Genomic DNA, 22,370 nt, shown 5'->3' on the forward strand with positions numbered 1-22,370 from the left:
TTAGAAGTAGGGAAATTTTTACCCAAACATAGGGATAGTACCTGGAAAAGCACTAGGTCGGGTCAATAGCTTGGAAAGGGTTGTGACTCTATCCATCAAACAATCCGGCCTACTCAAATGTCGATGTTTCAAATTTGAAGTCGGCCGATCAGAACATGAGATCCACTCCATCACTCAAGAAGTTGATTGAACCAAATTGGATTATCATGTGAAAACAACTCGGCACTACAAACTCGTTCCTCCATCATTATTTTCACTATAATTGTTCATAAACAACCAAACAAAAGCATAAATTCAAATTGAAATCAAACAACAAATAGATCAACCCCATTGAATAGGTAAAGTATCTAGAAACATATCATTAGCACAAGAAATAAGATAATTAGGTAAATGGCAACCAAATCGAGAAAGGAAAACTATCCATAAAAAATCACAAAATCATAAATACCATAACGAGTGAAGATATAATAACATGGGGAGTCTTGATAAACAAGGAAAATTCGAGGAAGGACATTGGGGAGGCGAGGAGGAGAGCAAGCATCAACCCTAGATAGAGGAGGACAGACGTTTGAGTATAGCGGCAGATATGAGGCGAGAGAAAATAGAGGCTAGTTTTTAGGGTTAGAAGATTAAAGGTTATATTGTAAGAAGATGACCGCTATTAAAATGTGTACCTAATAGAAACGTGACGCGTGTCATACGATTCCAAAAATGAACATAACAAGAAAGACGGTTAGGTTCACGCGGTTAGCAATAATGAAACTCTTTGTCTAAACTGTTAAAAAAATATTACTGTAACGATGACATCAATCTTATTTTACCGTATTAAGTTAAACAAGTTAGTATCGGATTAGACAAGCAACCCCTATCACAAGCGACACTTGATGTGAAGATTTGATGACAAGCATCATCAACCAAGGAGTTAGCTATAGGAAGTTTATTAGCTATTTGCCAAAACATAAAAATGTTTACAAAAGTGCACCAAACATACTTCATTTCTTTCCATTAAAAAGAGAGAATCTATATGGACCAAAAAAAAGAGAGGGAAAATCTATAGAAATAGAGGCGTGATATCCATACATTCTATTTTACTTCTTACACACCTTTTTAATTTTCGACCATCGAATCGGATGAATTGAAGAAGATCAACGGATATAAATTATCAAGGAGTGTGTGAGAAATAAAATGAGGTGTGTGAATAACACACCCCTATAAATAATTCATAGAAGCCTTTCACTCATAATTTGCTTGTTTTAACATACAATCATGTTTCATTTGTTCATTACTTGTTGGTGAAACAATGGTCTTTGTAACCAACAAGTAATTATTCTACTTACATATTATGGTATAATTTACAAAAAGTACATGCATATAATTTGATGATGTTTCCACTTCCCAGACAGAATAACAAGTCGGCCCCAACCACTAAAATAGGATAATTTTTTTAGCACCTAAGAACACGGTCAGGTATACCAAGTGTCATAATATAATTAGTTGCAAATTTTTATTTTATTTTATTTTTTAAGTTTCCAACCAATTGTATTATTACGCTTAGTACCAGAGACAGATGCATACTGGGACTCAGGTGGTCTTACGACCATGCAGAGAAAAAATACATGTAATGGTCTTCCAAGGACCCTCCGAATATTTTGTTCGCAGTTCTTTGTACTTACCAAATGTTTGATGTAATACCTGTTAGATATATCTCGATAGGTTGCATGAACAATACTCGACAAATCCTCACGATATCACTCGTCAAGTGTTTGACGAAATGTCTTAGTGAATAAACTGAAGAAAAAGAAATTGCACGTTTCCGCTCTGTTTCTATCTACATAACTTAGACCTTTTAACACTGGAACCACCCAAGATTCAAATCCTGAATCTGGATTTGGTATACTAAATCATGTTCTAACAAGTAAAAAATCTGTCTTAAAAGAGAGAGAAAATAAAACATGTATCATCAGACTGTTCCAAATTTATTTTCCTAAACAATTACAAAAAATCAAAACCAAAATATATATATATATATATATATATATTGTTAATTTTGTTGAAATTCAATGATATAATTTCATGGATAAGTGAAATAAACGCTCAATGCAACAGGGCGGTTTCTCTGGCCCGTGGTCCTTTCCCTTTTGGCAGCATTCAATAACAACAACATGAACTCTCATGTCCATCCCGCATGCCGAACCTTCATCAAACTTTGTCTTTCTATTTTTCGTCTTTTTTTGGCAAAAGATGAAGGAGTTACAAGACTCATCCATCACTTTTTCCCCATCGCCCTTGAATTATGAGGTCATTTTATTTGCATTTTACACTTATTTTCATTTCACGTGCTGATTTTTACATATTATTTTTAATTCATCCACATCTCTCTTTAGTTTTAATAATTAAATTAAATAAATAAACAAAAATAACGAACATAACTAAACAGGAGCGTATTACCATTTCCCTGTTCTTTTCGGAAATAGTCATATTGCCCAATGTCATCAAGTTTGTCCACATTCATCCAAGTTGTGGTCCAAAATTTGTATTTTCTCAAGATATGAGCCTTGTTTCATGATAATTTGGTTATTTCAAGTAACTCATCACAAACATATATTGTTTTTGCTATTTATTTGAGTCAAATCTGTAGATAATAAGATATGTTTAACAATTTAAAAACTTTAATTTCGAAAGAGGAGGAATTTACGCTTACTATTTTTTACTTTTTGCACACATTTTCTTAATTCTTACCCTTGATTTCACTTTAGGACATACATGTTTACTTAACAGGAATGAAAGAATAAAAGAATGTGAGAACTTAGGAACATGGAAAGTAAGGAAATTGAATTGGATGAACTAGCATCCCTATATAATTGATTCATGATTTTCAAGTTTTTTATCACGTATCGTGATGAGAAACTAATATTTTTTTTTCCGATTCCTTACGTGTTAGTAAATACAAAAAACTCAAAAATTAAAATGATTCCAATTCTTATACTTTGTTCGTAAACTTCTTCAATGTAATAGTAATTTTTTTTGTCGGAATTCAATGTAATGGTTAAAAACAAAATAGTTTGCACGGAAAAATGGTGTGCAATAGTAATTTAATTATTTTCACTTGGACAGAAACATGTTTTAAATGATGGACATAGGGGTTTAAAACACGTTTTAAATCGAATGATCCATCCGTTGTTTGCGAATTTGCAATCACCATTTCTCAAAATCAACCGTATTTGTTTTGGAGGTGGAACAGACGATTCCTACAGGGCTCTGCCAAGATTTCAATTGTCCAAAATTTGGAATTCAGAACATCTTCAAATCTTGTAGTTCAAAGTTGATGAATCGACAAATTTGGACCGTTTAAGAAAAAGAGATCCCGACCTTTGATTTCTGTGAGATGGACCAATGAGATGAACAAATTGGGGTTGTATGATTTAAAATGAATGATATGGATTTATCGATCCATCGGCTCCGGCCTACGAGATCCGGAGATAATCTCAACCCCAAAATTTTTCAATGGCTAGTTATTCCCACGTAATCCAAATTGTTCATGTTTACTTCTTTAAGGCAAGGAATCTGATTGCGACATCTAATTCGTTCCCATGCTAGGTTATCCACTCATGAACCAAAATTAACCAAAACTAATCGAACTAAATATTTCGAAAAAAAAAAAGCCAGACTGAATTTAGCAAAATCGGTGAGCAAATGTTGGAATTGGCAGTGTTTTAGCAACAATTTTGATCTTTTTTATTTATCATATTCACGATATCCATTAAAAAAAATAAAAAGACAAAAGTAAAGAGGACAACAGCCAACAAACTGTCAAATATTATTTTCTTATCAATGTAGAGCTTTAAATGGTAGTATTTATTAAAAAAGTTGTTGAAACAAAATTCTTATTGGTTGAAAAGTTAGTGAAATATGCGACCGATTATTAAACTAATAAAATTAAATTTGACGTTAATGTCAAATTTGACTCAGTAATTACAAAAAACTTTAAATTCAGTCGGCAAATAACGCTTCGGTTGGGAGAATTTTTTATGTCAAATATGCATAGTGACATCTTCACTTATGATTTAACATCTTCTTTAGAGATGCTCTAAAGTTCATTTTTGGGATTAGGCAGCGTATTCCAATTTCCCAATGCAAGCAGTTTTAGGCTAATAGACAATAACTGAAAAGTGGCTGGTCAGGTTGCTTCTCTAACAACACGGTCCTTCAAATGGGAACATGATCATATTCGGATCCTCTTTGTGAGGATTTTGGAGATTACTTTATCGTGTTTGTTCATCAGTCATTTTACGGCCATAAATCATTTTGAATATTTTTTATTTAAAATTAAACGTAAACAGTACCTGACGAAAATTAGTTAAATGATGTACGATGCATGAACACGATAAAGTGATACCATCGAACAAGATCCTCATCTCTTCAAATGGATCAAAGATTCCGATAGTTTCACTTCACGCATGGCTTCTATGTTGCACTATAAAAGCAAGCCAACAAAATGTTAGAAAAAGGGGCTGTAAATTGTTGTTACGTAAAAATATGTAAACAAGTGGTAACTTTTACTCGCACTCGGTCCCAAGTCTCAGTTATTTCAAATCAGCTTGCACTACAAGTGAAAGAAAGGGGTAAAAAATTTGACACTCTGACCGCCAATTCAAACAGTCCATGTCAAAATGTTCATGGAAAGGGATTGTTTGGTTTGAACATCCAATGTCATAGATCTACCGCGTATAGTATACACCAATTGCATACTAGGAAATTCTAATATGTAGTGAAAATTTTACTATGCTCCGATATCCGATATGTTATCAGATTAATGAAATATTGGATGTGCAGTCCAAGATTTGAACGACCAAAAATTTTGATGTCTACTATACACCTGTGCATTATTCACAAAAAATTATAAGTAGTTAAATTTATTCTAGACTTCTGTGTATGATATGTTTCAAATGAATGAATAGTTAGATGCAATGGCAGATCCAAAATTCTAACATTGGTTGATCCCAATATAAAATTTTAAAAAAATTAATTGATAAACTACAACTCCCTCACGTTGCTTAATAAGAAAGCTTGCTTTTAATTATTTTGTTTTAAAGGACTTGACTCAAAACAACGTTATTTTGGCCAAGTCTCAAAAAAACATAATACTGCACCTATGGTCCGCCTCTGCACTCTTCTCCTCCATCACATGCCCAAACTTAAATGGTCTCCAGAGGTCCTCCCAGCCATTTATTCAGACTTTTGGGTGGTCCCAGGACGATCCAAGTCCCTTAATGCGTCTGTTATTGGTTAACCGTGCAATCAAATATTCCAGTTGATACTATACACTCAATGCTTACTAAAATGGTCCATGTATGTGGTTGGTAGGACCTATTCAACGTTGCTCATATCGGATGATATCATTGATATGTATGCAGGTCAATAGTATTCCTGATGGGACCAAGCAATTTAAATATCCTCCCTCTCCCACTCACCAACTAGCACGCATGGATTGATAGCTAATTTGTAATTGCGACCAAACACAAGGTACGTGGAATGTGGATGGTCTTGGAAAAAATAGGCAACTTGACCAAAGTGTTCAGCCAAAACAAGAAGAAAGCAATTGAACTAATACTACTATTCATAGAATTAATGACCGGGAAAACGAAATTTGCAAGTCAAAAACTTTGACAAAATTGCCAAATTCACCAGAAGAACAAGAAAAAGGATGAGGAAGCAAAATAGTATGTTGTGTTATTTTTAATTCTTAATTTTTGTCGACGGGATAAGCAGTATGCGAGTTTCATAGTATAATTTTTCATTTAATACTTTGGAAATTTAAGAAGGAGTTTGGAGCTCAAATGATTAAAAGTAAATATTTTTAGTTTTAAGTTCGAATCCCCAACCAGGAGTTACTTTCTAATTCATTATCTTTCATATTCTTGACTTCTCCGATTCATGAATTTCATCATTTTGAGTTGGTAAACACGCTATAATCCGATGTCCTTACCATAGAAGTGCTTTTAACAAAATCTTATTTAGTTAAATTTCAACTGTTCTTTAGTGTATTTTTTAAATAAAGATTTCAAACGAGGATCATGGTCTTGGGTCACACAATTTATGTCATTTTAAGGCCCAAGGGCCTTCCCCAAATTTGATTCTTAAATTAGAGATAACATTCGAATTTGAATATGAGGCCCAAGGCCCAAATACACTCCAGCCGTAGATTTAATTTGCAAGATCAAATCACACACCGACCAACCAAATCAGAAAATCGACTTCGCTCTCTCTCTCTCTCTCTCTCTTGCAGTTACCAATTCCCTGTGCCCTAAGCCCAATTTTCTCCCTCTCATTTCTCGACGCAGCGAAAGCGGAACCCTAGCGCTCAAATCTCAAGCTCTCTGCTACTCTTGGCACACGCTCCAGCACTCAAGCTCTCTCCAATCAATTTCGGGTTTGATACTCGTCCTGCTTCCCCCATCGCTTTCCATTTGTGGGCATTAATGCATTTAGGGTTTTTGATTTCGGGGTTTTGTGGGATTGGTTATACTGTATGTCTAGGTTTTCGTAGGCGCTAGCATTGTTCAATGAGTATTCGATTCATGTCTTGTTTGTAAAAGCTGTGCGCAATTGTGTTTAGGTTTTCTTCGACTAACAGGTTTTGAATATTTGATTATTTTGTTTGAATTTTGAATCGATATTATTTTGTGGATACGATTCTCTAATTATTTTCTGGATATGTTTTTACCAAAAAAGTGTTTATGATTTCCGTGATGAATGTTGCTGTACTGTTTCGATGCGAATTCATTTTTTTTTTTTACAATTAATTATAAATTTGTTAGCAGATACACATTTTTGGAATGATTGAATAGCTTTCGCTTATCAAGTCGACTAGGAAAAGGGGTTTAGTGCTGGCTTGGTCTTTAGCCCGAGGACACTTGGATGTGAGGTGGAAGGAGATGTTGTTAATATCGCCCCCTCATTTATCGGGCTCAATCAGTAATTATGGAAGTAGAGATTAGATGATTACCTTATAGGTTCAGCTACTATGGGTGATAGATTTAGGGAAGTTCTATCGAGCAGGGTTCTTTACATGTCTAGGTAAAGTATTATTGTTTGATTGATGAATTTCATCTTATTCATAATTTCCCGTTCTGTTTCCCGGGTTAATGTATTTTTTATTGGAGCATAAATCAGGAAGATGGACTTTCCGATTATTGCTCCAAGTAGTACAACTTATACTACATGTAATTCAATGAGAAGTTGGGTCAAGAAACAGAATCCATGAAGCTGGAAAGTGCATCTTTGACAATTTTTTTTATGATAAAATTAAAACCCCATAATGTGGCCTTATGATTTATCAATTATGTGAGCTGAGCGACTCATGTCTCCATCCCCTACCCTCGATATGATATATATATGTATGCAAAGCTGCAAGTATTAGTAAAAATATGTTAACCAAGGGATATGAATTTGTTTTCCAGGGTTTTCATTTTTTGTTTTTCAATTATGTTAAGGAGGGCTGAGTAAGGTAAATTCATAGATATATGTCAATCTTGCCTGATCTCATGACACAGATGCTTTCTTTATGATAGATGGCAAGCGCTTGGACAAATATGAGCTTTGCAATCATACATAGGGATATAGAGAGGGAGTGGGAGAAATCATTTTGGACTTATGGGTATTATTTTTTATTATGGGAGATTCTTGCTCACTCTCAGAAGATCTATACATCTGCTAAAATTCTGGAGAGGATGAGGAGATCAAATTTTATTTCACTATAAATAATGCTTTGGAGCACCTTTGGAGCAAATGAGCAATGGAGCTTGTGGAGCACGGCTCACCTCGAGGATTGCTCTCTTGGTTTGCTTCATGTTTGGTTTTGTTTTTCATTTCATATTGTCAACAGAGTGTACGCGGGATGATAATAATAATGGATACCCAAGTTTTAGTGTTATTCTATTTTGAAAATTGTTGGACAAAACATTTATTGGAATTGTTATTTTTAATGCAGTAAAAGGTTTGTAGCCGGAGTCTTCTGTTGTCAAATATGAGTGGCCGATTTTCTCGTACGATCTACGTTGGCAACCTTCCCTCAGATATAAAAGAATGGGAGGTTGAAGATCTATTCTACAAGGTTTGCATGAAATTTCGCTTATAATTTTGCTTGTTCTTTGTATATAAGCTTCCTGCATTTCTCTTGAACTTTATCTCATTCTCGCTGTCTCATCATGGTGTTATGAATTATTTTCCACTTTCTGATGCATATGAAAATACATTAATTTACTTAACAGCATATGGTATGATATGCAGGGTCAATTTTTGTTGAAACTTAGAAAACCAATTGAGCGCTTGCACTTTACTTTCATCATGATTCTTGTTCTGGTCATGTGATTTGTTGATGTAAAAAGTATTTTCATGATAATCATTCTAAAATGGATTTTCTTTTGCAGTATGGCCGCATAGTGGATATTGAACTGAAGATTCCACCGCGTCCTCCATGTTATTCTTTTGTTGAGGTACCTATAATGGTTGTATGTACTGGATGCATGCATTACCCTGTTGGTTCTCTTATTGTCCTATGGATTACTCTGTTTTTGCATTAGCCTGTTATCTGATGACTGGTCAATACTCTGTGTATTTGGTTTTTCAGTTTGAGAGTTCTCGGGATGCAGAAGATGCAATCAGGGGGCGTGATGGGTATAACTTTGATGGGTGCCGTTTAAGGGTACTAAAAGATCCCTATTACTTGCTAAAACAATATATGTTTTTCTTTTCTTTCATATATTTGATTGCTTGATTTATAAATATCTCCTTTAATCTCATTACAGGTTGAACTTGCCCATGGTGGTAGGGGCCCATCTTCAAGTGATCGTCGTGGTGGATATGACCGAGGCAGCAGTGGTGGAGGCAGTGGTGGGGGCCGGTTTGGTGTTTCACGTCATTCTGAATATCGAGGTGTATTTTCTAGGATAGTACATTACTTTAATGAGTTAGATATGTTTTGCAATGCTCTACATAAGGTTCAGTTATATTTTTTTTAACTGTTGTTTACTGCTTGACACACAATTGCATTATGTCCAGTTATTGTTCGTAATCTCCCTTCTTCAGCCTCGTGGCAAGACTTGAAGGTGTGGAAACTTTTACTCGCAGTTTTATATTCAAATAATGTTTGTGCAATACTGGTGACGTTACTGGTTGTTGATTTCAGGATCATATGCGTAAAGCTGGTGATGTGTGTTTTGCTGAGGTTTCTCGTGACAGTGAAGGTATAGATTCTAAGGATCAGAAAATAAAATGTCTACGCTCCAAAGAGCATATCATTTTATCAAGGCCTTGGTACCAAGAAGCTGATCTTCATCGTGAATGTGCTCTCAAATTTGTATCATCTCTCACCAAATGAATTTTTTTTGTATTCAGGGACTTATGGCTTAGTCGATTACACAAATTCTGATGACATGAAATATGCTGTAAGTTGTTGAAACAAACATGAAATACTGGACGTTTTCCTGCCATTATGCTCTGCCTAATTCACTAGCTCACATGTTTTTTTTTTCTTTTTTCAGATCCGGAAGCTTGATGATACTGAATTCAAAAATCCTTGGGCAAGGACTCATATTCGGGTAACCTTTATGTTTATGGAAGTTTTCTCTTGCTGTCCTTTCTCTGGGTAATATATTTCCGTAACCATTGTGAATCATTGATTTATGTTAAATATGTTTGTTTGTAATCCTGGAACAAAGTATTTGAGAGGTCTAGAGTAGTTTATACTTATGCATTACAGTAATGATGGTGACAGCTGGGCTTAGAGGCACTCTGAGAACATTGTGATGTTTGTTTGTGCATCAACTGTACAGGTTAAATATTACGATAGGAGTCCCTCAAGGAGTCGTAGTAGAAGTCGTAGCAGAAGCCGAAGTGTGAGAAGGAATCGGAGGTACTGGACCCACCCTCAATTCTTTTATTTATTAACTTTTATCATTATCTTTCTCTTTTTTCTCTTTTTTTGGGCTTTCATGTGTGCTCCATCTTGAGAGGTCTTCTGTATCATGCAGCAAGTCGTTGGACCGATCTGTATCAAAATCAGTATCAAGATCAGTATCAAGATCTAGGTCTCCATCGCCGGTTAAATCTTCCAGGTATTTGGCTTTGTTAATACATTTTCCACTAGGCGGTTCTAATCCTCTAATTCCCCTTTCTATGATATTTAATGCATGTATATATTATTGCAGGCCACGATCAATATCAAGGTCAAGGTCAAGGTCAAGGTCAGAATCACCCCTAGCGGTAAGTGGAATATGTTCTGATAAAACAAGTTCATGCGGCACATACCATAGAAATATGATATTTAAAAACTTGAAAGTGTAATTTGAGTAAAGAATAAAGATGTTCCAGGATATTTTTGGTTTAGGGTAGGATTTAAAGAATGATCTAGGGCAACGTGTGTCTCTAACGTCTGCTTCCATGGGTCTGACTTATGATGGATGTATGCCGGCTGCTAACATATAATCCTTAGTTATCCTAACTAGCAAAGTGCACATAAGAACAGAGAAAAGGATGAATAAAAGCTTCGTTGTGGAGAAAAAAGCAGAAGAAAAAAAAAAAAAAAATTATGCTTTTAGGTGCCTCGAGTTGTAGATTGTTTGTGGTAGAGGGGTAACCGAACTATCTTTTCTCTATCCTTTTGAATTCAAAGTTTACCGCATTCTTGAAATAAAGACCACGTTTATTTGATATCTTTGACTTTAAACTTGATCTATTTTCAGGCTCGGTCCGGTAGTGCCTGATTCTCTGGCAAGTCATCCTCGCGGCGTTCTTGGGTGTTAGATCCGCGAAGATTTATCATATCCGAGTGAACTTGTTGAAAATTTTCGTTTTTAAGAACCTTGGTTATCTTTGTTATGGCGAGTATGTGTGTTTTTGATAATGCTTAGTTATTATACATTTAAGGATTGCGTTATGTTAATTGATATGTTATCTAGAATACTTGGGTTGTGCTTTTGTGCTTGGCCCGTTTCCGGACATATTCCTTGGGCGTTATATCGTCGAATTTTCTGTTGCTTGCTTCGGTGTTTTGATTGTATGTGGTTAAAACAAGACATGAATCTATTGGTTATGGATGTTGTTGTTTGACGCTACATGTAATATTATCATTTAAGCTCTGCCTATTGTGTTGGCTATTAGTTTCTTTATAGGCGAAAGAAATTTTGTTTGTATCGATGGCGGCAACAACCGTTGACACCGTCGGTAGCATTTTTTGCGATGTGTTTCCGGTAACAAGCCGTCATAAATTAACAAGATGGTTACATGCACCTACGTTTAATCATCGAAGGGGAATTTGTACTTGGGACGTTTGTAGGGAAAGGGGATTAACACTTGTTCTCACAAGCGATATTGTTAAAAGTGATTTCTATTAAATAAAGTGCTTCTCGGCATGTACGTTTTTAGAAAGTGCTTCTAAGAAACCAATGGGCCTTTTTAAGAATTTGCCGTGGCCCAAAAATCAGTCACACCACCGATCCGACTGGGCTTTCTTTTGGGGCAACTCCCACACTGTACCAACTCTGCGATATAAAACCCCAATTTCCAAAACCCTAGTCTCCTCCTCCATTCTCTCCGTTGCTTCTGTGTTGCGCCACCCATCCAAGTCTTTCGTGAGCGATACAATGTCGACCGCCGAGCTTGCTTGCTCCTACGCCGCCATGATCCTTCAGGATGATGGCATTGCCGTCACTGTGAGTACTGCTCCTCATTCCGTTCTGTGCTTTTAATCTCTATGATATACTTCTTTGTGCCCGCTAATCAGTAACTAATCACCTCATAAGCCACTTATTAATATGTGCATTCTGTTTACATCTCTAGCATAATCCAGATTACCATTTTAATTTAATTGCTAATTATAAAATTTTGCTGTATGGTGGGTAATTGTGTTACAAAATTGTATGTTTAAGATCATTTTGCTAGTTTATATGAATATATAAACCTTATAATTTATCTGTTTATACATTTTTTTATATTCACAGAACCGAGCGCAATGACATTTTATGATTCATATAAGCCGATCCCACTTAGTAGGAAAAGACTTTGTTGTACACATTTTGTATATTACTTAGGACGTAGGTTTTCGCTACAGTGGTGAAAGGAATCCAGAATACACAATGTGAAAAACAGTAGTATATATGCCCCTTCGGGTTGTTTTTGTAGCTAGATTATTGGTTTCTTTATTTCCGTGTGGTAGTTGAACCTTTCGTTTTGAAATTTGTTCATAATGAACTGTAATAGGCTGAGAAGATCGCCGCCTTGGTGAAATCTGCTAATGTGGCGGTGGAGTCATACTGGCCTGGCCTCTTTGCCAAGCTTGCAGAAAAGAAAAACCTCGAGGACCTTTTCTTGAATGCTTGCGCTAGCGGTGGTTCAGCTCCCGCAGCTGTGACTGCTTCTGCTGGTGGTGCAGGTGGTGCTGCCAGCGCCGCTGCTCCTGTAGTCGAGGAGAAGAAGGTGAGAATATCATATCTGCTTATAATTCATTCTCTATGTCTATTGTTATAGACCATGAGAGTTTGATGATTATTGCCCTTCGAATTCGAGTTTGATGATACTGTGATGCTTTGGCATTTGCTTTTCGCAGTAGACTTACAGGACTGGTAGCGTTGTAGTTTGTATGTTGTGTTCTACGATTCTTCCAGACTTCAACTTTCGTTGACAGTAAAGGATGACACTTGTTCCATTGATGTTGTTATCTAAATTTTCCGGTTCTGTATTTGCAGGAAGAAGCAAAGGAAGAGAGCGACGATGACATGGGATTCAGCTTGTTCGATTAGAGGTTTTCATATCCGTTGCGTTCTTTTTTTTCTCTTTAGGCAATTCATGAACAATTCTATTCCAAATTTAGGTTCGAAACTGAGAAAAATTTCGAAATGTTGTACGTTGATGTTGCTCTTACTTATCAAAAACTTTTAGCTTAGCCATTATCTGGAAGATTTGATCGTGTTTACAACATAACTTTAGCAGAAGTGCTGAGCTTAGCCATTATTACTTGCTCTTGATCTATTTCTCCTTTCAGATCATGTATATTTGTGTGTGGTGTATATACTCAGCCCGATCAATATAAACCCAAGCTATAACTTTCTTATCTGGTTTTTCATATTTATTCCTTGATTCAGCTTCACATGCGTGACACGTGACTTATTTTGACAGAAGTTATGACATAATAATAGATCTATTGAGAAAAGAATTGGGAGGGGGAGAACGTTGGGAAGGAGATAGGGGTTACTCCAAAATATATACGTCAAATTTATTTCCGAAAGCGTTTTTGTTTTATTTATTTTTAATTCTATAATAATTTATAAATTGAAAAAAAAAGGAATTCTTAACACATCATAAACCAAGTCTACATAAATCTTTAAACATTCATATAAAATTTTTAACACTTTATTTGGATGACGAAATTTAACATTACTAATGAATTTTAAAATGAAGAAAATTGAAATGACTGAATTTTAGCTTTTAAAATTTGTGAATTTTTTTATGTGGTTAACCTAAAAGAACAATTGAATTTGAATACAAAATTTGTTATTTTAAACTTGAGAATTTAAGGTCCTAAATTTTAAGTTTTTTTCTCCATGCTAAAATTCTAAATTTTTATATTTATGAATTCAAATTTCAAATTTATAAATTTTAATTTTTATCAAATTTCAAATTTATTTGCATCATTCGAACATAGTATAAAAGTCCATATAAAAATTGTAAGAAATTTCGTCTATCAAATTTACTAATTTTAAAAGCCTTTTAAAATCTATTGACCAAAAAACGAAATTTAAAATCTTCCTAAGTCCGAAGTTCCACCCCTTAATCTCCACCGTTTGATTCAAACCCTATCACAACACACATCCTGTCTCTCTCAGAGTCGCATCACTCAGATACTCACATTGGCAGGCTCGCAGCGGTGCATGCATATCCTGATCGAGCTCCCTCCTCGTCCCCGACTCTCCATCGTCTCTCTCAACCCCAACTCGAGGTCTTTGTCTCCTGATAATAATTTACTGTTAAATTGAATTTCAGTGCTTGTTTTTTGTTTCGTTTTGATTGTCAAATTCAAGCAATTGCTGAATAATTCAGGGAACAACACTAAACAATATGATGAAGCTGCTTAGGGTTGAGGTTGATCATGCTAACTTGATTTTACATGCAATATGTGGGATCAACCTCCTGATCACTGCCAGAATTTTGATTAATCAACTAGGAACCCAGATCCTCTCCGGATCCCCAGAAACTGAGCCTAAGGATCAAATGATCCGGATTGTTGAAATTTAATTCAATGACTACAATTATTATAATTTTTGGCGAAGCTTTCTGTTTGTAACCGTTGGATCAACTTTCAACAGTCCAAATTATTTGATCCTTTGCCTCAGTTTTTAGGGATCTGGAGAGGATCTGGGGTGATCAACTACTAGGGTCAGGGTGTAATGGTTTTCAAATAGCTCCAGTGTCTTTGTATATTGACAGTTTTATTCTTTTGGTTGGGCACAGCTTGTTGGAAGAAATTCTCACCATATTACTGAGGCAACCTTCAAAGCATTTACAAGGAGTCTCAGACAAGCAACAGAATCTGCCAGTTTCAGTTCCTCAGCCGCTCTCTCAGTCACATGCACAGAGATCGACGTCGTTTTGAGTAATTATGGCGGATGACGATGGAAAATTACCGATTTTCTCCTCCACCAACGACGATATAATCGTCGAGATAATTTCATGGCTACCAGTCATATGTCTCCTCCGATTCCGTTGTGTATGCAAGTCATGGCGCGCCTTAATTTCCACTTCCGATTTCATCGCCAAGCACCGAGGACGTACCAACTACAACGATAACAATAAGAATATCTTGATCATCTTTAAACGTCCCCCTCTACTTTCCCATCATTTTCGGGATCCGCCATCTCGATTTCCCCAAATCGTTGACTACCAATCACTGAAGAAGAAGAACGATGCCTCCAGCGTCTCCGCCTCCGCGTCTGCAGCAGCAATACGAAGCCGACGTAGAGACCTTGAAGATGAATTTCCAGATGATACTAGTCTCAACGATTCATCCCTTGTGGGTTCTTGCAATGGCCTCATCTGCCTACTACTCGACCCTCCACCTAGTGAATGCTATCCAAAATCCTATGAAAATATCAGACTTCTCTTGTGGAACCCTAGTACCAGAAAAGCCCGTAAGTTACCGGACATTGATTTGTTTCGTTTCGGTCCACTTTATTATGGACTTGGCTATGATTCCACCGCTCAAGACTACAAGGTCTTTTTGGGCGGTTTTAATTATCCCGATGATCCAGGACTGGTTGCAATCTTTGCACTCAAAACGGGTTCATGGAAGATTGTGGGAGCAGACCACATCGATGCTTCCTTGATAGAAAGCCGTCGGCGAGGGTGCTTCTTAAATGGAGCTCTACATTGGAATCAGAATGACAGAAGGAACAAGGGAACAAAAATCTGGTCCTTTGATTTCGCACAGGAGAAATTTCGTTCGTTTTCCTTTGTTAGGCATAAAGGATATACTACAGATGCGGGACTGGTGACTATTGGAAATCTTCTCTTCTTTTACACTTCCTGCCATTGCCTTACAAATCATCATGACTTGGAGGACGCCGGCCTTACCATATGGGTGATGATGGAATATGGGGTCGATCAATCTTGGACAATTTTCGCAAAATCCGCTCTGAGATTTTCCCTTCAGATGTGAAGTGGGTGATGCCTATATCCCATATGGAAGATGATGGTGAAGTTTTGATGCAATCGAGTCAAGGTCACTTGGTGTTATATACCAAGGCAGATGAAGAGGAAGAAGACACATGCAAGATTGTACTCAACATTCCTGGTATTGAAGAAATTCCGGCTTTGTACGTGCAAGCCGTTATATACGTGGAAACTTTGGTTTCACCGGTGACTGGCAACGCCTAACTCATACATTTGATTTGAAACATACCAATTGGAATTGCGAGCCTTTCCTTCCTTTGCTCTTTTTATTAATGTAACAATGTAATAACGTAATTGTCGAACAAATTAAGATACTGGCTATTATCCAGTGTTATTTAGATTTATACTACTTACTCTCGATCTCTTCCTACTATCATGGTGATGTACGTTTGTGTGCAGTGTGTATAATTAGCCCGATCGATATAAATCCAAGCTGCATTTCTCTATAAACGAGACCAAACATACAAACATATAGTTGTGGAAGAGAATGAGGTCGGTTAGCGTAGGGTAAAACAAAGATGACAACATCAATGAATTTGTACTGAAAGTTGCAGCATGGTAATGTAAAAATGAACTTTTGACGCCGAAAGAAGGCTAAGTGACAATAGAATGAAGCAATCAAGAATTGAGCATTTCAACATTTTACGTTCATCAAATTGTTTATATATAGTTCTGGAAGAGAATGAAATGAGTTTGAAAATTTGTACATTATAATTTATATGCATTCCTACAACTTCTGCAACACATTCTGACGACAACACCACACAGAGATTCAAGTACTCCCTACAGCTTCATTCGACAAACAAACTCAAAAGATTTACATAAGACTAATTGGCAGCCGTGATCCAATGCAATGGCTAATGGCTCAAATTAACAAAAATTCGGAAAAGGTACTAACTAAAATTCCTGAAAATGCACCACAAAATTTCTTCTGTCTACTAGCAGTCTTGGTGAAAGGTTTCATCAATGTCACCATCACCGGGAGGATGCCCTTGCTCAATGTCTCATGGTACTCTCTGAAGGATTTGTTTGCCAGTGTGCAATTTATAAACGGAAGAAATGCTATACGTACGTTTTGGGGCAGAGGCCTAATTGGCAAGGTGCAGAAGAACTAGGATACAAATTCCATTGAACTGGCCGTTGATTATTTAATAATATGGTTAATTTTGTAGTTTTCTTTACATTTAATGGTATTTAGAAACCTATAATTAGTGTGAGGTTTAGAGTTTGTTTCGGTATTACTTTTTTAGTCTCAATACATTATTCAATTTTTTTTTTCAAGATTATCCTAAGAAGGGCTCATTTTATAAATTTCGCACATGGCCTGCAAAATCTTATAAATGGTCGTGCATGAGGGCTTGGACGAGCGAAATAGATGGAAATGTCTGCATCATGATGATGGCATATCTGTAGCAATAAAAGGCTACAAAATAGATGGAGATGTCTGCAGTCGAGGAGAAGGAGGAGAGAATATCATCTCTGTTTATATTTTATTCACTATGTTTATTGTTAATTATAGACACAAGAGAGTTTTGATGATTGAGGACTTTCGAATTATAGTTTTGATGATACTGTGATGCTTTGGCATTTGCTTTCCTCTGTAGACTTATAGGCTGGTAGCGTTGTAGTTTGTATGTTATATTCTATGAGTCTCCAAACTTCGACTTGCCTTGACAGTAAAGGATGATACTTGTTATCTAAATTATCCGTTTCTGTATTTGTAGGAAGGACTAAGGAAGAGAGCGATGATGACATGGGATTCAGCTTGTTCGACTAGAGGTTTTCATATCCGTTGTGTTCTTTTTTCTCTTTAGGCAATTGATGAACAATTCTATTCCAAATTTTGTTTGAAACTGAGAAAAAATTCAAAATGTTTTACGTTGATGTTGCTCTCACTTACCTATCAAAAGATTTTAGCTTGGCAAATTAGCTGGAAGATGTAATTGTGTTGTTCACATGTTGGTTTTCTGATTTCATTACCCTTGCGGTTTTATTTGCTTGATGGTGATTTTTCTTACGACATTATATGATACACGTATCTTTGTTTAGAAAATTAAGTATACTTGCAAGGTACTAGTTGAAGGATTACAAAAATATCAGGCAGGCGGAGGATTCCAACATAACGTTTGGCTAGCTACATCAACTTGCACTAATTCAGAATGTTGACAAACATTTGAGTCCAGAAATTTCGTCAAGTTAAAAAATCACAAACACTGCGTCCTTGTTAAAACTTGTCAGTCTATCGAAAAATCGAATGTACGATGCTCCTCCCGTAGAAGTACGTTCCAAAGCTGCCATTAATAATGCACATATAAGACCATATCATATTCAGAGACTCGACCTTGTACGATCTCCCTTTTACATTCTTTGACGGTGATACTCGATAGCAAATAGAACAAAATTATGCAAATACGAAAATTAAGGATGGGGAAGCCATCTTGGATTTTGGCCCTGCATTCTTAGTTGTGTGAGAGACATGGTTGATATCAACTAATTATGCATATTGCAGTTATATTCCCTTAATTGATGGGGTCTTCATAACCTTTATAAATTAAGTATATGATATAGATGCATTAGGCCCTTTAAGGGAAGAGATCCCTATTTTTCAAAAAAAAAATAAAGGATACTCCTCTTGACCGTTAGGTTTGACTTTAAAGAAATTCTATGGTTGAGATTAAATCATAGGCCACAGAATTTCATTAAAGTCAAATCAAACGGTCAAGAGGATGTTCTCATTTAAAAAAAAAAATAGGGATTCCTTTTGTTAAAAGCTTCCTTAGATGCATAATGTTACGTTGGGAACACGAAGACTGCATTTGGGAGTGTGCATTAAGTGTACTTGATGCATCAACATTTTTTTTCACTTAAAATAACTTCAAGGGTTTGGTCTTTCTGTATTCTCACGTAGGGTTGAGTTAGGATAATTTCTTGAGTGCGGATGACCAAAGCACTTAATTGTCCGATTGTATACACAAAGCACGTCATCCGTTCATTGGTTTGGTCTTGGCCACTCTTCAATTTAAACTGATGATCTCTCACATTTAAAGATATGAATTTTTTTAACTATTTCGTCAATATATTTACTTTTTTCATTTCTCTTACCACGTAATTTCGAGTTTAAAATGACATTAGACGATAGTATATGCAATTAATTACCTTGTCCACAACAAATCCAACGAAGTGAGACCAAATCAAGTGACGATCGTACTTAAAGTCGAAACCTTTGGCATATGAAATAGTACTTACAAAGCCCCACGTGTTTCATGTTTGATAGTAAAAGTAAAAGCAACTTCACCTGCCGCCACGGTCGTTTCAAGTTTCAAGCTTTCAGAATTCGAACCCAGAAAACCTTATTTCTCTCCATATCCGGCTGCAACTCCCGACAGTCAAAGCCCGTCGAGCTCCAACCCACCTGGCCTTTCAGATCCGTCCCCCTCAGCAATGCTCTGTTCCGTGCCAGCGACCAAGTCCGGGTCGAACTGGCTGAACCGGCTCCGGTCCAACAAGGGCTTCCCCACCTGCGAGAGTTCCGACCTCGACAACTTCCTTACCCGAAACCTAAGCTCTTCCTCGGAATTCCCGAATCCCAATGTTGTCTCACCATCCACAGATTCGACTCGCCCGGATTCGGACCGAGTCGATAATCGCTACGAAACATCGTACCCCAACCGAGACGACCAGAGAGGGGCAATCATCGGGATGATGAGCAATGTTCTCTCGGAGCTATTTTTCATGGGCGGCGCCGACGAAAGCTCTAAAATTTCTGGGAAAAAGATACCTAGAAAGCAAGCAAACCCCAGAGTCCGTGTCGCTTCCTCGACCAACTCTAATGGCGACGCCACTGCAAATGCAGCGGAAGAGAAGAGCTCCGGCTGCGAGCTAAATGTCAAAAATGCCTTCGACAAATTGGCGTCCGATAACAGCAGCTTGGTGGGGAAGAAGAAGAAGAAGAAGAAGAAGACGAAGGAAGGGGGAGGGAATGTGGGTGGTGGGGAATGTGAGGGGGAGGAGGAGGAGGAGGAGGAGGAGGAAGATAAGGGGGAGATGAAAGGGTATTCGAGAAGCGAAGTGACGGTGATCGATACGAGCTGCGGGGTTTGGAAGACGGATAAGTTGGTGTTTAGGAGGAAGAATGTGTGGAAAGTTAGGGAGAAGAAGGTCAAGGGGAGGAGCTTTGGGAGACATAAGAGGAAAGTGGTTGATGAGGAACATGTTGGTGATGACATTGACAAAAAGAAAGCTAAGGTTTCGGTTTCGGCTTTGGATGTTGAAGCTGGTGGGGATGAATGTATAGCTCTCAACTCCACTCATGAAGTAAGATACTAAGATTCTGTCTTGATTAATTTGTTAATTTTGTGATAGTTCCTAATTCCTATCTATAGCTTGTGATTGCATGTGTTTTTCTGTTTCGATTTAACGATTTAGTATCGTCATTGCTTTCTCTTCATCTGCAAATGCTTATACTGTGATTACATGTGTCTTGGTTCATAATTCACAGAGTTGTATATATCTTCTAGTTAATCTTTCGGTCATGGTTGTTTCATATTTGTGGTTTAGGCATTTTTCTAGTAATTTGGTAAACTGAAATCGATAAGTTTAACATTGAATTGTGCTCGATTACCTCTCCGGCTTTTGTATTCTTTTGGTTACATTTAGAGCACACTGACCTTTTACCATTTGTGTTATAGTTCTAATCAGTTAATCTCATTGAGCTTTGTTATTATATTAATGACAATTATCAGTATGGAAGGTGAAAGGATAGCACTCTAACTGATGCATCTGTAACGGTGAATAATTTGTATATCTGCTTTAAGGCCATGTAAAGTAGAATGCTGCAAGTTCTTCGGAGAGCTTGCATGGTCTCTGAATCTTTCTGTTTTCGCACCCCTTAAATGCTTTGGATATAGCCGGCTCCACCTAAACGTTTTCGATTCAACTGTTATGATGAATCATTGATTAGATTCTATGGAATTCTATGTTCCAATTCTGAATTTAGTATGCAGTTGTTGCTTAACATAAATAAGTATGAATCACGGCAGGACAGAAACTAATCTGCGTTTTTTTTCTGATATGTTGCATTTGATGCCATAATCGTAGATTCGTAGAGTTTCTGTGCATGTTATTATGAAACTAAGAAATGTAAGTTTGTTGTTCAGGGACAGAAGCCGCAAAATGACACACTAGATAATCTTAATGATGGAGGGGAAGAATTCGACAAATACCTGCCAGATAATAAAACCAAAGATATAAGAAAAGGGCAAGTGCACTTGAAACTACTATCTGACTTTAACATTCTGTGTTGCTGCATGTAGGTATTTATTCTTCTCTTGTTGAATGTCATGCAGGTTTCCTTTCAACCGAACACCGAGAAATTTGGAGAAGCGTGGCTCCTCTGTTATATGTGTTAAAGGCCTTCCTACAGATAGTAAAAAAAGGAGGAAAGCTTCATAGGAAGTGTCTCAAGGACAGCCAAAAAGAATACAAAGCTTGATTGACCAGAAACCGGAAAAAGAGTTTTGCACCAGAAAGAGCTAACTATCGGCAATGCAACAACGTAATATGATGGTACCAGCGGTCTTTCTTTAAGTGCAAAGATTCAGTTGAACATGTCATGTCCCTCTACGAAAGAGTGGAGGAGGTTCGGTCACGCACAGGGCTTCGAGATGGCGGTGCCGATGATCACGGTGCCTGAAACAAATGTCATAATAGAAGCTATTTTCCCCAAAAGGAGTTTGTAGTTATGAAAGTTTTGCAAACCTACTGATACGAAATGGGAAATGATTACGCACACCTCTTTTCTCTTTCTACGCGGCTCAGGGCCCTGTATTTTTTTGCTCACAATTCTTCTTTAATTTATTCAATCAATTTAGATAATCATAGGCCTATCGGCCTATAATGTTATTGGTTTCTGGCTTTATTGAAAGCCTATTGGGCTCAAAAGTCGCAAACGACTGTAAACAAAAGCTCCATCCATCTAAACGCCGAGAAGAAACCATTTTTTTTTATCAGGAAAATGGCCGCTGTGTGCGCTTTGTTCGCTCACCCTTTTCCCGCTTCTTCTTCTTCCTCCTCGGATTCTCTCTTTTCATTTTAACTAGCTCCTCCTCCTCCTTCTCCGGCCACCGCTCATTTCTCACCGCCTTCACTTCCAACCTTCCGTGCCCATCAATGCTGTCGCCGAAGTAGGTAAGCAACTCTACAAGATTCTAATCGGTATAACTTGTGCCAGGGATGCTCTTCTCGTTCCTTGAAGAAATTGTGGTCGGCGAGGAAGAAAGCCAAGTGCTTTTTAACAAGAATCCAGCTTTGGCTCGATACCTTTGGGTTCACTGCGTTCTCGGATTCATTCATTCCGTTCTGCTGGAATCGACGGCCTCGTGCTTTCTCAGTTGATTATAAAATCCCCAAGTTTGTTAACTGCTGAGGAAATTGGTCCGTTTCTGCAATTTGTGCTCGACGATTTGGAGGGAAGATTGAGCCGTCGCAGCTTAAGCGGCTTTTCGGGACAGCGGAAGCAAGATTCTTGGTGGGTTCTGGATCAGAAAGTCAGATCGCTTCTTCACCGCGGCGTTCCCGTTGACAAGATATTCGATGTTCTCAACAAGGTTAATCTGTACGAGGCATTGTCTCGAGTCAGTTGAAGAAAT

At 37.2% G+C, this 22,370-nt stretch overlaps 4 protein-coding genes across 5 annotated transcripts; all 4 read left to right on the forward strand.

Moving 5' to 3' along the window:
- The first annotated feature begins 6,244 nt into the window (after window positions 1-6,244).
- LOC103943362 (serine/arginine-rich splicing factor SR34A) lies at window positions 6,245-11,138 on the forward strand. 2 transcript variants are annotated; one of them, XM_009353649.3, is made up of 14 exons: window positions 6,245-6,430; window positions 7,572-7,839; window positions 7,991-8,113; window positions 8,430-8,495; window positions 8,630-8,704; window positions 8,808-8,934; window positions 9,061-9,107; window positions 9,188-9,245; window positions 9,397-9,446; window positions 9,543-9,599; window positions 9,834-9,913; window positions 10,032-10,115; window positions 10,209-10,263; window positions 10,743-11,138. In XM_009353649.3, the coding sequence occupies exons 3-14, from the start codon at window positions 8,027-8,029 to the stop codon at window positions 10,761-10,763; spliced, it is 807 nt and encodes a 268-aa protein (XP_009351924.1). In that variant the 5' UTR covers window positions 6,245-6,430; window positions 7,572-7,839; window positions 7,991-8,026; the 3' UTR covers window positions 10,764-11,138. The 2 variants fall into 2 exon arrangements, with proteins under 2 accessions (XP_009351924.1, XP_009351923.1); XM_009353648.2 differs by lacking the exon at window positions 7,572-7,839.
- A 291-nt stretch (window positions 11,139-11,429) lies between these two features.
- Window positions 11,430-13,008, forward strand: LOC103943363 (60S acidic ribosomal protein P1). Its single transcript, XM_009353650.3, has 3 exons — window positions 11,430-11,711; window positions 12,259-12,474; window positions 12,744-13,008. The coding sequence occupies exons 1-3, from the start codon at window positions 11,445-11,447 to the stop codon at window positions 12,795-12,797; spliced, it is 537 nt and encodes a 178-aa protein (XP_009351925.2). The 5' UTR covers window positions 11,430-11,444; the 3' UTR covers window positions 12,798-13,008.
- Window positions 13,009-13,788: 780 nt separating this feature from the next.
- On the forward strand, window positions 13,789-16,096 carry LOC103943508 (F-box/kelch-repeat protein At3g23880). Its single transcript, XM_009353819.3, has 2 exons — window positions 13,789-13,993; window positions 14,506-16,096. Exon 2 carries the CDS (start codon window positions 14,654-14,656, stop codon window positions 15,707-15,709), a length of 1,056 nt encoding a protein of 351 aa, XP_009352094.2. The 5' UTR covers window positions 13,789-13,993; window positions 14,506-14,653; the 3' UTR covers window positions 15,710-16,096.
- A 3,068-nt stretch (window positions 16,097-19,164) lies between these two features.
- On the forward strand, window positions 19,165-19,871 carry LOC103943361. The gene is made up of 2 exons (XM_048571026.1): window positions 19,165-19,797; window positions 19,848-19,871. The coding sequence occupies exons 1-2, from the start codon at window positions 19,165-19,167 to the stop codon at window positions 19,869-19,871; spliced, it is 657 nt and encodes a 218-aa protein (XP_048426983.1).
- Window positions 19,872-22,370: the final 2,499 nt, after the last annotated feature.

Source organism: the organism of the source record quoted next, unplaced genomic scaffold (genome assembly GCF_019419815.1).
Source record: "Pyrus x bretschneideri cultivar Hongxiangsu unplaced genomic scaffold, Pyrus_bretschneideri_v1 Contig57, whole genome shotgun sequence".
Lineage (NCBI taxonomy): Eukaryota > Viridiplantae > Streptophyta > Magnoliopsida > Rosales > Rosaceae > Pyrus > Pyrus x bretschneideri.